Source organism: Arachis stenosperma, chromosome 9 (assembly GCF_014773155.1).
Source record: "Arachis stenosperma cultivar V10309 chromosome 9, arast.V10309.gnm1.PFL2, whole genome shotgun sequence".
In the NCBI taxonomy this organism is placed as follows: Eukaryota; Viridiplantae; Streptophyta; class Magnoliopsida; order Fabales; family Fabaceae; genus Arachis; species Arachis stenosperma.
Genome location: NC_080385.1, coordinates 5,104,647 through 5,121,644, shown reverse-complemented (window position 1 = coordinate 5,121,644; position 16,998 = coordinate 5,104,647). Strand labels below are relative to the sequence as shown.

The 16,998-nt window shown below is 36.6% G+C and overlaps 3 protein-coding genes across 3 annotated transcripts; 1 reads left to right on the top strand and 2 right to left on the bottom strand.

The window, feature by feature from the left end:
- The first annotated feature begins 745 nt into the window (after nucleotides 1-745).
- Nucleotides 746-2,341, top strand: LOC130948912 (uncharacterized). Its single transcript, XM_057877774.1, has 3 exons — nucleotides 746-1,192; nucleotides 1,280-1,423; nucleotides 1,520-2,341. The coding sequence occupies exons 1-3, from the start codon at nucleotides 746-748 to the stop codon at nucleotides 2,339-2,341; spliced, it is 1,413 nt and encodes a 470-aa protein (XP_057733757.1).
- An 8,415-nt stretch (nucleotides 2,342-10,756) lies between these two features.
- LOC130948910 (uncharacterized) lies at nucleotides 10,757-12,101 on the bottom strand. Its single transcript, XM_057877773.1, has 3 exons — nucleotides 11,858-12,101; nucleotides 11,432-11,764; nucleotides 10,757-11,217 (listed from the first exon to the last, which is right to left on the bottom strand). The coding sequence occupies exons 1-3, from the start codon at nucleotides 12,099-12,101 to the stop codon at nucleotides 10,757-10,759; spliced, it is 1,038 nt and encodes a 345-aa protein (XP_057733756.1).
- Nucleotides 12,102-14,905: 2,804 nt separating this feature from the next.
- On the bottom strand, nucleotides 14,906-16,082 carry LOC130948909 (uncharacterized). The gene is made up of 4 exons (XM_057877772.1): nucleotides 15,768-16,082; nucleotides 15,614-15,683; nucleotides 15,154-15,525; nucleotides 14,906-15,057 (listed from the first exon to the last, which is right to left on the bottom strand). Exons 1-4 carry the CDS (start codon nucleotides 16,080-16,082, stop codon nucleotides 14,906-14,908), a joined length of 909 nt encoding a protein of 302 aa, XP_057733755.1.
- Between the last annotated feature and the right edge of the window lie 916 nt (nucleotides 16,083-16,998).

The following is a 16,998-nucleotide window of genomic DNA, read 5'->3' as shown; positions in this document are numbered from 1 at the left end:
TAAAGGTTCGGTCAATGATGGGCCATTTCATTTCCCATTTAGAAGGGCTTCTATTGGGCCGTGATGGGCTTCATCTTTTCAAAGCATGTCCCTGAAGTAGAATGTCTGAGCCTAAAAAGTAGAAGTAAAATGTTAAAAATCTAGATCAATAATTGAGGCATGGCCCAATTATTAAAAAAAATAAAAGAAAGGGATGTTGGTTGGTATTCATTTAGCTTAGTCTGAAAGTGTCTTCTTAGAGATAGACAGCCTTTTTCTTTATTTTGGTTCTTATTAAATTTATTTTGGTTCTTATAAATGTTATTTAATTTTATTTTGGTTCAGGAAAATGTTAAAGTTTTCTATTTCATGTATGTCATTAGTTTATTCCATTAAATTTTAATTAAGCGCAGTTGACTTATATAAAATAAACTTGAGAAATGTTTATCAGATTACAACAATGGGAAAATTGATATGTACATGTCTTGTTTGAATTTCTATATAAACCGTGGGAGCCAACTACAGTTCTTAATTACACATAAACCGTGACTGGCAGGAAAGGTTTACTTGGAAGAGGAGCTCAACATAAACCGTGGTAGGTAGCCACGGTTTATGAAGACAAATGTGCATAAAACGTGGCTGGTAGTAACGGTTTATGAAGGATTTGGAATGTGCATAAACCATTATTAGCTCCCACGGTTTATGAAGAGAGAAATTATATATATACGTGAGTGAGATTCAAGCTGGTGAAGAGATTATTATCACAATGTCAAGTGAGAAAGAGAGTTTTCTTGTCTTAGTGCATTGCTATGAAAAAATCAAAAGAAGAAAAAAATATAGTGTGAAGTTCACTGACAGAGAACCATCGAGTGTATTCATTAGTTCATCAAGCACTTTGTCAGATGTCAAGAACAGCATCTTGCAAAAGCTTGGGGTATTTGGGAGCAAGTTGGTGAAGAAGATATTCTACAAGATTTCTATCGCAGTAGTCTCGACCGGTGTTAAGCATGATATGTTTGTGCTAGCGGCTGATGAAGATATTAGGGTTCTGTTTCATTGCGTTAGGAGTTTTCCGGAGGTCAGAATACATGAGCTGTATGCGAAGTTGGAGGTTGGCGTCGATAGTTCTGGGGCATCAGCTCCAGTTCATAGCTCGACTGCCGCAGGCGGTGCGTCTAGTTCGATGCCTGCGGCCCGGCCATTTGTTCCGCAGGTCGCATCCCCTTCCTTCGCGGCTGATTTAGAATGAACGGAGGCAGTTGGTTATGTACCGTTGGAGAATCCTGGGGTCTGGCAGTAGGCATTTGAGGGGGATACAGGTCGTGGCATAGTTCATGAAGTTGAAGGCTTCGGGGAACCTAATCGAGTAGAGAATGCAATGCAGGACGATGACTCTGACCAGGAGCCTGTAGATATCATTAGGGACAGCGATGATGATACAGGTGTTAATCCACATGCACAACAAGCGCCTTCAAGTTCTGGCACATAGCAGTACCCTCCACACTTCTCCACTCTAAACTTGGAGGCTCTGGGTCAACAGGCGGACGAATGTGCTACAATTAGGGGTTCATCTACAGAATTTCAGATTGGGCAATCGTTCCAGAATAAAGATGAAGCTGTTCTGAGTGTGAAGGACTATAGCATCCGTCGAGGTGTTGAGTACCGAGTGTTGGAATTGGATCATCTGAAGTATCATGAAAAATGCAAGGAGTTCGGGAAGGGTTGTAGTTGGTTGATTCGAATATCGCTCCGTGCAAGAAAGGGCACTTGGGAGGTTAAGAGGTACAACGGTCCCCACACTTGCTTGGCCACCTTTATTTCCAGTGATCACCGTCAGCTTGATTACCACGTTATCTGTGCGAGAATTTTTCCATTGGTTAGGGCGGATGCTGCAGTTACGATAAAGGTGTTGCAACAAGCAACAGAAGCTGATTATGGATTCAAGCCTAGTTACCGGAAGGTTTGGATGACAAAACAGAAGGCAGTTGCACAAATATATGGAGACTGGGAAGAGTCATATGCCGAGTTGCCACGTTGGATGCTAGGGGTACAGTTGACCATGCCCGGGACAGTTACTGTGTTGAAGACCTCTCCTGTTCGAGTTGGGGATCAGCTTGATGAGTCTACAGTGCACTTTCATCGTCTCTTCTGGACATTTCCACCTTGCGTCGAGGCCTTCCAACATTGCAAGCCGCTTGTGAGTATTGACGGTACCCACTTGTATGGCAAGTATGGATGCACCTTACTGTTGGCGATTGCGCAGGATGAGAACTCGAACATCCTCCCAATAGCATTCGCGCTTGTGGAGGGTGAAAATGCGAGTCATGGTCATTCTTCTTGTCCAACCTACGAACGCATGTGACGCCACAGGAGGGTATCCTTGTTATCTCAGACAAGCATAATGGCATCAAGGCTGCCTCCACGTGTGCTTATCGAGCGTATTGTATCCGTCATGTGGCAGCAAATTTTAGCCTTAGCTTCAAAGGTAAAGATGTCCATGCCAATGGCCGCGGTAGTAAAGTCGGCAAACGCCTGTGGGTCGACACTCCTGAACATCTGAGAGGTACCCCCCATATCGTAGGTGGGCTGATCCATCCCTGTGGCCACACCACCAATATCCTCACCAACAGCCTGCTGAGCACTGTCATCCTCAATGGATGGTCCTCTACCCCGAGCCCGTTCACTGCCATCCTGCCCACCTTGTCGTCTGGCTCTACGTCGAGGAACATAATAATCAACAACACCTCTATGATCAGCACCAGCCTGCTCCTCATCCAAACGATCGGCAAGCCATCGCCACTCTCGATCGATGGTACGTGTGCCTATACGCCGACGCCGATCCACTCGCCAGTTATCCGGTCTGTCGACAACCTGCACCCTGAGAGGTGCCTGTGACGACCCTCTGTGACGAGCCTCCTCCGTCAACACAATCGACTTGGGATCCTGAAATGCAACCTCAGGGGATAAGAATCTGTGGGCCACACGGCACCACCAGTCCAAGTACTCAGTTGATGGACCGAGATCAGCGACTCGGTCTTCCGGTATGACTGTATCAAGTCGGTCCTCCCAATGCTGATGCCACTTCCAATAATAATTGGGGAACCATTGGTCTCCACCCCTCCCATCCTTCGCATGAAGCCAATCTATGTTCAGAGCCAACTGAGGGAGATGCTGAACCCCTCCGAACTGCGGCATCACCCTATCCACATGGTGCCACTCAATCGCGGCAAAATAAATCAGACTAGTAACCGCCGTCCATAGCCGGTAGTGCTCGTCAACTAGTATCTCCGGATGAACAACAGCTGCCACATCGGGAGAGGAATAAGGCTCCCACACGAACTGCATCGCAGAATGTAACGTTAGGTAAAAGAATAACTTTACACAGGAAGAACTAATTGTAACAGCGATAACTAAACGACTCACATCATGTACACGCAATCTATTCAAACAAATGCGTGCAGCCACCACTCTTTGATCCACTGCATCGTTTCTCGGTATATACTCAGCCCACCTACAAGTTTCATTCAAAGCATGTCATAACGGGTAACAACACATGTAATTGAATAAGTTGTGGACCTAAAATAATAAATCCGTACCTGGATGCAAGCAAAAACCCAGAGATATTGAAACCACTAGGCCTCAAACTCAGAAACCTCCAGAAAATCCAAGACTGTAGAAGCTAAAGTGACCCCGCCAAGTTAACAACGTTTCTGTTTGTCCCACGACAAAGACATCTATACAACCAGGCCAATGCCGCCGAGCCCCAGCTATATCTACCCAAGTCATCCAACGATGCCAAATAAGGCAACCAGCGAAGGTGGACCCGGATTGCGTTCTTGTCCGCTAACAGCTGAGACGACAACAACATCATAATATAGGCACGCGCGTATATATGCACGGTCTCGTCAGTAGCATATGCTGAGAGAACCCGAAACCGCTCATGGAACCATGTGTAGCACACTGTCATCTGCTTGACTTTATTCTGTGGAGGTAACTCCCCAAACAACTCGCGGAACCACACCCATGCCAGTCTTTCGTTTTCCATTAGATTCTCAAAGTCAGTCAGGCACCCACTCATGTGGCTCCCCATCGATCGGCAAACCCAGCTGATAGGCCACGTCTTGCAAGGTAACAGTACACTCCCCAAAGGGCATATGAAAGGTATGGGTCTCAGGACGCCACCTCTCAATAAATGCGCTAAGTAGAGGCTCATCAACCCAGAACCACTGACTGTTCAGCCTAGCCAAGTGATACAAGCCCACGGTCTCCATATACGGTATGATCCGGTCGTGTAAAGACATATTCTGTTGTCTCCTGACATCGCTAATAACCCTAGTCGGCTGCAAAAATATGGATAAGAAAATCCTCAACATACGACCAACACTAATAACATCTAATCTAATTTTAAAAAATTATTATACACCAACATTGGTTTTCTATGTACTCTACTGATGACAATAGTTCTAATAATGACAACAGTAACAAAACTAACAATACCAACAGGAATCACAAAAGTAACAACAACAACAATAATAATACTAACAACTCCCAATAATAACAATAATAATAATAACAATAATACTAACAAATTTAGACTACTAATAATAATAACAACAATAATAATTAGAAAAATAATAAAAATTAAAAAGTCACATTTATGATAATAATAATAATAATATTTATAATAATAATAATAATAATTCTAATAAAACAACTAGCTTTAATAATAATAACAATAATAATAATAAAAAAGTTGTTTAACTAACCTCTTGATCGATATATCCAGCCACATGCGCAACGCCATTTAACCGGTACATACGAGCTTCGTCTTCCATCAGTCCACCACTCAACTGGTTCAAAATCTCAAACCGGTCCCTAAACCACAAAATTCTCTGAATTCTCTCTCAGCCACCCAACTTCACCAAAGTTTTGAATCCTCAAAAGTGATCCGCCCTCACCAACAACGGCTTCTATATTTATAGTGGCCCATGCATAAACCGTAACTACTTCAAAGATTTTATGCACACACAAACTTTTTCATAAACCGTAGCTGCCACTCACGGTTTATGTGTTACATTTTCCAAGAGTATCAAGTAAAAATTTTTCACAATTATTTTATATAAGTAAATTACCTTTTAATTAAAAATGACAAATAAAACTCGTAGCTGATATATACATAAAATTTTTAACATATAAATTAAAATAAAATAAATTAGTATCATGTGGAAATAGAAAAACGAGAAAGGATCCTATCTCTATAGAAATCTGTTGTCATCCTTAATTTTGATATAACAAGTTAAATATTAATATGACAAGCTAAAATGTTAATGTAACAAAATGAATCAAATTAGTGTTTAATCTCTCATTTAATTTTGTCACGTTAGTACTTAATAAAATATTATAACGAGTTGACTAAAATAAACAAATTTTAAATTTTAACACATCAAAACAAAAAAAAAATATAAGAAAAAATGAAGGTATTTACAAAGAACAAAACAATTTTTTTGTTATTGTATTTTTTAGTTTGGTAGACTAAACACTAATTTATTGTGGATTGGAATTTTATTTAAAGATTTGTTATTAGATAATAGATCGCTGCATATACAAAATAAAATTTAAATCTTAACACTTATTTAAGTAGATTAGTGAATTAACTACTAAACAAATCTAATTTAGTTAAGGACAAAATTTCTTTAAAAAAAAATAAAAACCGAAAAAAAAAAGACATAAATTATTGTGTGGGCCTGATAGAGTGTGCACGTGGGGGTCAACATCAAATTGAATAATTCATATCATTGCTACCCTTGAGCATGGCAATCGGCAAAGGCAGGCCAGCTTAGGAAATTATTCTAGGATAAAACCACCACAAAAACTTCCATAAATAAATGGTAAAAGAAAATGATGGTTCATTCTGAATGTGATAATAGAGCCCCCACCATTTGTTCTTTTATTGCTTATTGACCTAAGCCCATTGAATGATTGTACTCGTACATGCATGTACCTGAAAATAAACAATATTAAAATATTATCATCATGCATATTCCATTTTGTCAAAAATGGGTGGTCACTGCTCAGTGGTCACGCCCTTTTTCCCTTATTTTCAAATCCTTAGGAGACATCTTTGTGTTTCAATTTCTACACATTATTAATGGTTTTATCATATATTGGACATATTATAATAATAATAAGGTAAATTTTAAGGTGATTATAATAAAATTTTGATAATATTTAAAAAGTTAAACTAAAATTAGAATTATGTTTTTTATTATTTAATAATATTTTTTAATAAAAAATATGATTTTGATCTTGTCTATATATATATATATATATATATATATATATATATATATATTATCAAAATTTTATATAACTATCATAATTACTATTATTATCACTACGTACCATATGTTGAACTCAAGCCACCCATGCTCATTGCATTGAGCGCAGGCTAATATATGGCTGCCTTTGGAAGAAAGACGGGGAGATTAAAATTGGAAAATAAAAATTAAAAAACTGAGATTGAATTAAGTTTTTGTATTGTATTTAGTGTAAAATATATTGAATTAAGTTATGACTTAGTATTATGTTTAATTTAAAATAAATATGAAAATTGGGAGAAAATTTTAAAATTTAAAAAATTAAATTAAAATATTTTTAAAAATAAATATTATTAAAATTTCAGTCTCTATTTTTAAAATTTTAGTTTCTTATATCTCCACTTTTTAGAGATACTAAAGAGACTGAAATTTTTTAGACGGAAACTAAAATTTTAGTTTCAGTTCTTAGCCACTAAATATAATATCGAATTTCAGTTCTCTAATCTCAGTCTCAGTTCCCCTAACCAAACACTACTTAAATGATGTATAAACATATTTGATATACATATATAAAATTATAAACATGGTAAATATTTAGATTAAAATAAGAACGATAGAATAGAATTTTGATTCTACTCTAATTTTATTTGAGCTTAAAATTTTTTAATATTTTATTTTATTTTATTTGTAGATTGAAAATATTTTAACATTAATTAAGACGTGTGATTTTTGGCTATGTACATTTTATATACAGGCGTATTTCTCCTCTTGGTTTTGGACTGTCTCCTGTGTCTCCTCCCCCATCACTTTTGTGACATTAATATATGCTGTATTCACATTGTTGTTTTCCTATTTGACCTTAATTAATAAAAATAATAAGGAGTGATTAATTAAAAATTGGGGCATTATGGAGGTTATGGGTTTGCATGGATGAGGATATGCCAATCTAGTCTTAGATGGTCCAGGCTATAGCTAGCTATTCATGGATCGGATAAGTTCCTTCTTCTTCCTCATCGTTAATTATTATTCATCTTTCCACTTTATTCCAATATTTAATTTTCTTGCTTAGATCCTCATCCAACATTAGTTGTAACTTGTAACACCTTGGACTACACTTGATTGTTTCATATTACACAAATATCTTTATTTTACGCAATTAACAACTAGGACAGTTATTAACCGATCATATATATCCATCACGTCATCATATATATCTCCATATAGTGGCAGAATTTTAAATGAAATTTAAATTCAGAACAGATTACTATTAAACTAAAAGTTATTTAGCTATTACTAAGAATGTGTAGTTTATTTTTTTTTACAATTCTTTTTTCCCAAATTTTAATTACTCTTTTTTTTTTCTCTCAATCTCAATCTTTTGAGTTTGCTGAAATTATGTTGTTGTGATAGTAAATTAGTAATATCATAATTAGACACCAAACTTGATTTTTTTTTTAATTGATGCTGAATTGTGGTGTATATATATATATATATATATATATATATATATATACTTTGAGTTTGTAAGCAGATCAACCTATTAATTTGCCAAAAAACGAGATAAACTAATATTTTGGACCGTCCATATTTAGTGTCTATTGGACAGACTGGTCATTTCCTTTCTTTTTTTTTTGTGATGAGCTTTGGTGGAATAAGTGGCCACTAGAACAGGGAATATTAATTCTGTCTGTGAATATTCAATCTTATTCAATTCCGTTTGAATTGGATTCGCAATTTAATTTGTAGTTGATTAGACTGCAGAAAAAATTAGGTGTGAATTTTTTTTGGTAACTAAATAGAAAAGAAAGAAAAAAAAACAAAACTAAATTAATTGGCTAGGGTCATATATAAATTTATTAGATGTTGAAACTCACTCCATGGTTGGCTCTAATTCGAATGAATGTCCGCGCCAGAAGCAACTGCTTTAGCCATACAATCTGCAACACTATTTGCAGTCCTCTGAGTTAAAAGAATAGAGACTCTCCAATTCCAATTCATAACCTCCTGTATATGCTTTGCCAAATCCCATTTCGGAATATCCTTACCAAGCATTCTTTGGTTTACCAAGAAAAGAGCTTCTAAACAGTCTATTTCACAAATAACCTCACGAAATCTACTCTTCCAAGCAAGAAGTAAACCTCTCCAAATTGCATACAATTCAGCAAAAAGAACACTGCACACTTCGACTTTCCCAGTGCAACCTTTCAACCAACATCCATCAGGATTGCGAATGATACAACCAAAACCAGCATAGCCAAAACGAGTAAACCAACTAGCATCACAATTCAATTTAACAGAATAAAATAGAGGTGGAACCCAATGCAAACAAAGTGAAGGAGGAGACAAAGATTGATGCATAGCAAAAATAGTGTGAAACTCCCTTACTGAACTACGAATCAAACTCACCACTTTACTAGCACTCCATGAATCATCTATACTAAATAAGTCCTGATTCCTGCTTCTCCAAATCCACCAGATGGTCGAAAAAAAAAGAAAAATATCTCCACTCTTTGCACCTCTGTAGAGCCAATCATGTAAATTCAAGTTATCTGAATACAGGCCTAAAAGGTTCCAGACCTCCTTAGCACTAGGGCACTCCCGAAAACAATGAAGAATGGATTCAGAACCATTCTGACATCGATGATAGGTGCTACATAAAGCTAAACCACGACCCAAACGAAACTCTGCCGTAGGAATAGCATTATGAAGACTAAGCCAAATCAAGAACTTGTACTTCTCAGGAATATGCAGTCGCCATACCCACAACCAATTATCATGCTCATTCCAGTCAAACTTTCTTTTGGCTAGCCAACTGTACCCACTCCTAGCTGAGTAGAGTCTAGAAGATGCCACACTCCACGACCAACCCGAACTCTCTCCAGCATTCAAATCCGGATTATAAGCATTCAAATGCTGTTTGACATCTTCTGGAATGATAGAGAAAATATCATGAAGATTTTATTGACCATCTTTTCAAACGTCTCTAATAGTTAAATCAGAGTCAGATATATGTATAAAAGGAACATTTTGAGCAATTGGGCCCTCAATACTCCAATTGTCAAACCAAAAGGATTGATCAAGTGACCCAACGCACTAAGAGAAGGCATCCTTAAGAACACCAAAAGCCTTTGAGATACTCTTTCAAACATGAGAAGCATTGCAAGGGACATGGCCATCTAAAACTTCCTCATTCCTCAGATACTTCGCCCTCAATAGAGCAACCCAAGGCTTGTCCTGACAATGAAAAAGTTGACAAACCAATTTACCAAGTAAAGATATATTAACACACGCAGGATCTCTAACACCCAGGCCACCAAATTTCTTATTAACAAGAGAAAGACCTCTACCATCAACTTGACCATTCTAAAAGAACTGTCTCATCATAAAAGATAATTTATCGCAAACCCAATTTGGAAAAAAGATACTTGCATATGATAGACAGGAATGGATGCTGCAACAGAATTGATTAGGCAAAGTTTCCCTGCTTTATTTAGAAGCCTTCCTTTCCAATTAGCTAATCTTCCCCTCACCTTTTCAATCACCGAATGAAAAGAAGCCCTACTGGTACGGGAATGATTAAGGTTAACTCCAAGATATCTTCCTAAGTCCAAAGCAAAACGTATTGAAGAAACACTAGTAAAAATATCTCTTCTACGAGCAGTCACATTTATAGAACAAAAAGCTTTAGAATTTTTAAGATTCACTTTCATGCCAGATGCCTTGCAAAAAATGTTAAGAGAATGCATGACCATTTGAACCTGACTCTTTGTAGCCTGACAAAAGAGTAAGAGATCATCTGTAAACATCAAATGAGAAAATTTTGGGCCACCCCTAGTGACAGAAACTGGTTTCCACACACCCTCGACCACCTTATGAGATATATAGCAAGCAAGTCTTTCCATACAAAGCACAAATAAGTAAGGAGATATTGGATCGCCCTGTCTAAGCCCCCTTCTAGGAGCAAAACTATCCAATCTATTCCCATTCCACATAATAGAAAGAGATGATGCACGGACACAATTCATAATCAAATTAACAGTGATGATAGGAAAGCCAAAACCAATGAGAGTACTCTCCAAAAACCTCCAATCCACCATATCATAAGCTTTTTCAAGATCAATTTTAAAAGCAAGAGTACCTTTCTTGGATTTTGTGTGCTTCATGAAATTCAGAATTTCTTGGGCCACAATAATATTATCAGGAGCACCACGACCCAGAATAAAACTTCCTTGTAAAGGACTAACAATATCTGGAAGAAAAGGCCGAAGTCGGTTAGTAAATACTTTGGTGATAATTTTATAAACAACATTACATAAGCTAATAGGCCTGAAATCCTTCATAAAGGTAGGGTTATCAATTTTAGGAATAAGCACAATCAGAGTTTTCATTATGCTAGGATTTAAGAACTCTCCCAAAAAAGCTCTCCGGACAATATTCCAAATCTCAGTGCCTACTATCTCCTAATATTCTTTAAAAAAATAAGCTTGAAAGCCATCTGGACCAGGAGCTTTAAAAGGGCTCATACTGAATACTGCTGACTTGACTTCCGCAAAAGAGACAGGGTCAATTAACCTAGTACAAGCCTCAGTGCTTAGAGTGGGCATCGGAAAATCCCCTAAACAATCAACCTCAACCTCTTCCGTTGTACCAAAGAGATTCTTGTAAAAAGAGAGGGCTTCTTCCTGGAGAATATCTGGATCAGTAGACCAAGACCCATCTCTAACATATAATCCATGTACTCTATTATGGTTTCTACGCACCAAAGTCTGAAGATGAAAGAATTTAATGTTTCTATCCCCATACTTGACCCACTGCTCTCTAGATTTCTGGTACCAAAAAAGTTCCTCTTGCAATAAAAGTCTATTGTAATCTTCCCTCAGTTCAGCTTCTTTAATTCTCAGAGATAACACATCGGTAACCTCTAAACGCCGTTAAATCAGATCAATCTGATATTCTAGCTTATTTTTTCGCACAAAAATATTCCCAAAAATCTGAGTTGAAGTCCAAAGAAGCCTGTTGAACCATCTTAAGCCTTTCAGTAACGCCTCCAACCTCTTGATTCTAAGCCTTACTAATAACATGTTTATAAGAAGGATGTGTTGCCCACGCAGCTTGGAACCTAAAAGGACGAGAACCTTTCACTATGAGGCTACCATGACAACAAACTAAAATAGGACAATGATCAGAATGAAGCCTGCTAAGAATTTTAGAATAACTCTCAGGAAACATTGTCATCCACGCCTCATTAACTAGAGCTTTATCCAACCTTTTAGCCAAGTTCCTGCCAGCCTGAACTGCTCTATACCAAGTATATATCCTACCAATCACTTTAAGATCAAAGAGCTCACAGTCATCTAGAGTAGTAGCTAATAGACTAGCTCTGTGAGAAGAAAAATAAGCACATGTACTCTCATCTGGTGCTACAATCTCATTAAAATCACCAACAGCTATCCATGGTCCGTTATGGCCTGAATTAATAGAACGCAAATGATCCCAAAGCATACATCTTTTTTCGAATTGAGGACTCCCATATACTGCACTACAAAGCCAAATTAAGTTACCCACACTCACTTTCACTGTGATACATTGGTCAATTTGATCAATAACCACACAAAAAGTATTCGCAATAGAAGATAGAAACCAAATGCCACCCCTGTGTCCTACTGCTTCCTCAATACCAACACAATGAAAACCCAACTTATCCCAAAAATTCTTCAAATTATTAAATATGGTATGAGTATCAAAGAGAAAGAAGAAAGATGGTTTATATGTTCTCACCAAATTTTTGCAATACACACGGGGCATCTTGTTAGACGCACCCCTCATATTCCACGCTATGATATTGAAACTATCCATAAAAACAGCAAAAAGGGAGCTCCAATAACAAACCCGAGACTCAACATGATGTCCCTGTCTTCGACGATTCTGCCTTTAATGGACTCTCAAGTTGTAGCCCAATTTTCTCCGTTGAAACTTGCACCATACCCGCCGTCGATGCTCCATCCTTATCTACTGGTGAATTCTGCAAAGAGTTTGGGCGAGGACGCTTTGGCACAGTGCCATTTGTTGTCTCACCTTGCTGCTGATGATGAACATTGTGCCGGGTCCCCAAAGAAGCCACACTAACCAGTTTTCCAATATTGATGCCCCTGCTTAATTTTACTTTAGATCCAGTAGCATGTGTTGTACGTTGGTGATTAGGCCTTGTCCAAGTATTGGTAGCCTTGTTAGGAGTCTTCTTTGCTTTTGGTTGGACCTGATGGGTGCTAGGAAAAGGATTTTGACCCATTTTATACTTTCCTTTCCTAATCACTTGAGTCCAGCCTTTCAGATCCTCATGTTGTGCATGGTCTACATGAACAGCATGCAAATCACTCTCCACCAAATCCGGGACAGTAACATTTACAGTCGCATCTCCAAGATTCTTGCCAAAATGAAAACTTGCCTTTTTCACATGCACTGAATTTTTTGAATTTGAGCTTTCTGGCTGCTTTGCTACATCGCTGACCACCTTGGCATTAGTTCCTCCTCCCGCATTGCTGTCAGTCTTGCACACCTTCATATCATGACCAAACTTGAGACATGAGCCACAAATAAGGTGAAGACTTTCATATTCAACCTCATATTCAACACCTTTAACAAGAATATTCTTAGTCACTGGCAATCATAAATCTATCTGAACACAGGCTCGAGCATATCGTCCTCTTTCAGCTAATTTTGTTGCCAAATCAACCTTAATGGGAATGCCAACTACAGCCGCAACACGGAGCATTGCATCTTCTTGGTAGCACCAAATTGGTAATCCGAAAATTCTAATCCACACTAAAGTTGCTCCAAAACAGTTTTCACTTGATCTAAACTCTTGATCCCAAGGCTTCACAGCCACATAATTTTCCTCGATCATCCATGGACCTCCTAAGAGAATCTTTTCTCGCTCCTCAGCCACATCAAACATCACAAGAAAGTAGTCAAATCCCACATCCAATAAATCAAAATCTCCCTTAATCTTCCATACCGTTCGAAGTTTATGAGACAATGCAGTGTAGCTATAATGTTTACCTAACACCTTAATCACTATAGCATCCTTATAACGTGACACTCGATGGCAAGAGATCTCCTTGCTTCCCAGAAACTACCGCAATGTTATCTTCCGATAAAGTTCCAACGAGTGAAAAAGCTTTAGCAATCTTGGAGCCCACAACTTTGTCCCTGAAAGAAATCTTCAAAGACTTAGAAACCCCTCCCAAAATATGATCCTCCTTTTCTCCTAATGCAATCCCTCCCCGCTCTCCCCCTTATCTATTCTGCCGATATTATCGGCTGCCTCATCGTGTTTCACCTTCAAAGTCTCTTTCCCGCTTACTCCACCACTCATCTTCGACTTTTAAAATTGTACAGAGTACGGAATATGTACTCCCACTAAACCCTAATTTTTGAAAAATTCCTGAAATATCAATTTCTAGGTGTGAATTTAAAACTAACTCTATATGATCAATTTTTGATATATTATAGTATATATTTAAAAATTATTATATATACTAAAAATTATTATATATACTAAAAATGATGGCGATTGAATCACTTTTTTTTGTAATTTTAACGTGAATTTCATTTTAATTTTGTTGTTTTTAATTTTAATATAAATTTAGTTTTGTATTTTTTATTTTATTAGTGTATTTATGAAATATGAAATAATTAAATATTATGTTTGATTAAAAAATTTAATTTATTGTGGATAGAATTGAGTGAAAAATTGTAGGATGCCAATAAAATTAAAATTGTAAAATTCTCAATTTAATAAAATAAAAATAAATTTTAAAAAAAATTAAATTCGTAGATAGAATTTAGACTCTATCCACTGTCAACTCTTTACTAAAATACTCTTTAAATGACAGTGAGATACATGTAAAAGACTCTGATCTAATATCGAATTTAACAAAATAAAAAAAGAGTTATTGAGTTAGTATTTATAGACGATGAAGAGTTATTAATGACCATGTAGAGTTCCCTAATAGCAAATCGTGGTGCAATTATTATTTCCGCGATTAGATTGTTTGAGTGGTGAGAGATTGGCTCCTACTTAGTGTGTGGATTCTCTTGTGAATAGGGAGCTATTAATTAAGGTGCTCTCTAAGTTAAAGGTAGTGAATTCCAAGAATCTAATTAAAACGTGATTATATTTATATGACCTTGCCCTAATTTTTATACCAAATTAAGTATACGCGAAGTTAGTTACTATCATTGGTGTGTGAAAATCAAGGTTGCGAGAACCGGATCGGTTAATAAATCAGTGAAATTATTGGTTCAATAGTTTACTGGTTCGACTGAGGTTTAACAGGAGTTTAACCGGTTTAATTAAATATTAAATAAAATTATTAAAAAATTTAAAATAATCTTAGGTATATAAATTTAATAATTTTTAACTTAATAAAATTTAATATTTCACATAATAAATTATCCATTACTTAATATTAGAGGTTCACAAACAACTTCAAACATCAAAATTTATAACTAAATAAAAAAAACATACATAATGACAAACCCATAATGTTCTACATTCAAAAGAAACAATTACTAACAAGTTTTCAACTAATCAAAGGTTCAACTCATCAAAAATCATAATTATCATTAAGTGTTCCAACATCTCCATCATAAACAGGCAATACAAAGCCACCATCATCAGAAGTACCACCAAAAGAAGCTGTATTTGAAGAATCAGCAACATTAGGCAAATCCACATCAAGTTCCACATCTCCTCCATCTAATAAAATAAAATAGAAAATCAAGAAAAAAATAAAGTTACAACTTTACATCAGATATTGAGAGGAAATGAAACAAGTTTTGCTATTTCAATCACCTTTAGGATATGAAGGCATAGTATTATCCGTATAAATTAAATTTTCAATGCCTTCGATGTCTCCATTAGTAAATTCAGGATCATCTTCATCCGGCATTACCCAAAAATCTACTGTGTCAATGCTTTGAATGTCAATTGGATCATAATTCTTCTTCTTGCGATGCATTCTAGATTGAAGGCGTAGATTATAAGTGACATAAACAATGTCACTCAGCCTTTGATGCTCTAATCGGTTCCTCCTATTTGAATGGATTTGTTCAAAGAGGCTCCAGTTCCTCTCACAGCCGGATGATGAAGATGTTTGATGAAGAAGACGAATTGCCATTTTTTGCAAGTTAGGAGCACTCCCACCGTGTAGCCTCCACCATTCACCTACCAGGATATGAAAGTCAACCATCAATTCTCATTAATATTTAAAAAACATTCAAAATAAATTGAACATAGAAATATAATAACTTACCAGGTTCAAGTCTCTTAATTGCTTTCAATGCACTTTCCCTTCCAAAACTTCCTTTTCGATCTCGATACAACTGTATCTCTTACATTGCGGCAACCGAGTCATCGCAAAGAGTTTCAATATCAAATAAATCAAGCAAAGACCTCAAGATATTTGCCTTCTCAACAAACCCCTCACTATAGAAGAAATCTGGATTCAAAAAGTATGCTGCTGCATGGAGGTCACGCTTCAAATGCTTATCCCACAGCATTTTCAAGATACTTGTATAAGGTGTGTATGCAGATTTCTTATTTCTAAACATTGTCTTGATAGCAATTTTGGCTCTTTGCATGCCCTCATACATGATACCCAGAGAAGGTTTCTCATCAGCATCAACAAGCATCAATAACTTAATTAGAGGACCAACAAGCATAACAGTTTGAATATATTGAGCAGAAAATACATGTATATTGAGTCTTGTTATTTTTGTCATACTTCGCTGTAAAATACTACCAAGGTGGATCAGATTTATCTCTGGATGAACCAGTTTGAGAATCTTGAACAGCATTATCTTGTGGTTATGGGTTACTTTATGATTGTTCCATCTATAACAATAAGAAAATCAAAGACCGGAAAACAACTTCAGAAAACCATGAAAATAATGAAACAGCAAGCATATTCAGAAGCAGCAAAAAATATTCATCATGAAGCAGCAAACAGAAGCAGCAAAAGTGCAAAACATATTCAAAATAAAAAACAGCAATCATGAAAATAATAAAACAGCAAACATATTCAGAAGCAGCAAAAAATATTCATCATGATTCATGAAGCAGTAAACAAAAGTAGCAAAACATATTCAAAATAAAAAACAGCAATCATGAAAATAATGAAACAGCAAACATATTCAGAAGCAGCAAAAAATATTCATCATGATTCATGAAGCAGCAAACAGAAGCAGCAAAACATATTCAAAATAAAAAACAGCAATCATGAAAATAATGAAACAGCAATCAAAATAACCTCAGAAAATAAAAAACATAAATCAAGAAGGCAGCATAGAACAGGCGAGCTCATAAATCAAGATTAGAACCTCAGAAAATCAAAAACAAAAATCAAGAAGGCAGCATAGAACAGAATTCAAAAGGAAGCAAGTTCAAAATCCAGAAGGAAGCAAGTTCAAAATCCAGAAGACAAGAACAGAGTCTTACCGGTGAATGAGGAGGCGGGCTCAGCGAGAAGCAGAACGCGGTGGTGATCGCGGCTGCTGTGGATGGCTGTGGGTAGCGAATGAGGAGGCGGGCTCGGCGAGCTCGGCGACGTGGAGGCGGGCTCAGTGATAAGTGAATTTTTGCCGGTATAGAAATTATCAAGTAATCAATCGTAGTATAGTCTAAACCGACGCAAAATCC

Excerpts from the sequence above, each read along its gene's own strand:
- LOC130948912 (XM_057877774.1), top strand. The coding sequence starts at position 746 with ATGTCAAGTGAGAAAGAGAGTTTTCTTGTCTTAGTGCATTGCTATGAA. Across the intron at positions 1,193-1,279 it reads CCCGGCCATTTGTTCCGCAG|GCATTTGAGGGGGATACAGG; the intron begins GTCGCATCCCCT and ends GTCTGGCAGTAG. Across the intron at positions 1,424-1,519 it reads ACAGCGATGATGATACAGGT|GCGGACGAATGTGCTACAAT; the intron begins GTTAATCCACAT and ends CTGGGTCAACAG.
- LOC130948910 (XM_057877773.1), bottom strand. The coding sequence starts at position 12,101 with ATGCCCCGTGTGTATTGCAAAAATTTGGTGAGAACATATAAACCATCT. Across the intron at positions 11,765-11,857 it reads CACAGTGAAAGTGAGTGTGG|GCCATAACGGACCATGGATA; the intron begins GTAACTTAATTT and ends CTATTAATTCAG. Across the intron at positions 11,218-11,431 it reads TGGTAGCCTCATAGTGAAAG|AGGTTACCGATGTGTTATCT; the intron begins GTTCTCGTCCTT and ends AACGGCGTTTAG.
- LOC130948909 (XM_057877772.1), bottom strand. The coding sequence starts at position 16,082 with ATGACAAAAATAACAAGACTCAATATACATGTATTTTCTGCTCAATAT. Across the intron at positions 15,684-15,767 it reads GTGAGGGGTTTGTTGAGAAG|TTGTATCGAGATCGAAAAGG; the intron begins GCAAATATCTTG and ends TAAGAGATACAG. Across the intron at positions 15,058-15,153 it reads TATGCCTTCATATCCTAAAG|ATGGAGGAGATGTGGAACTT; the intron begins GTGATTGAAATA and ends TTATTTTATTAG.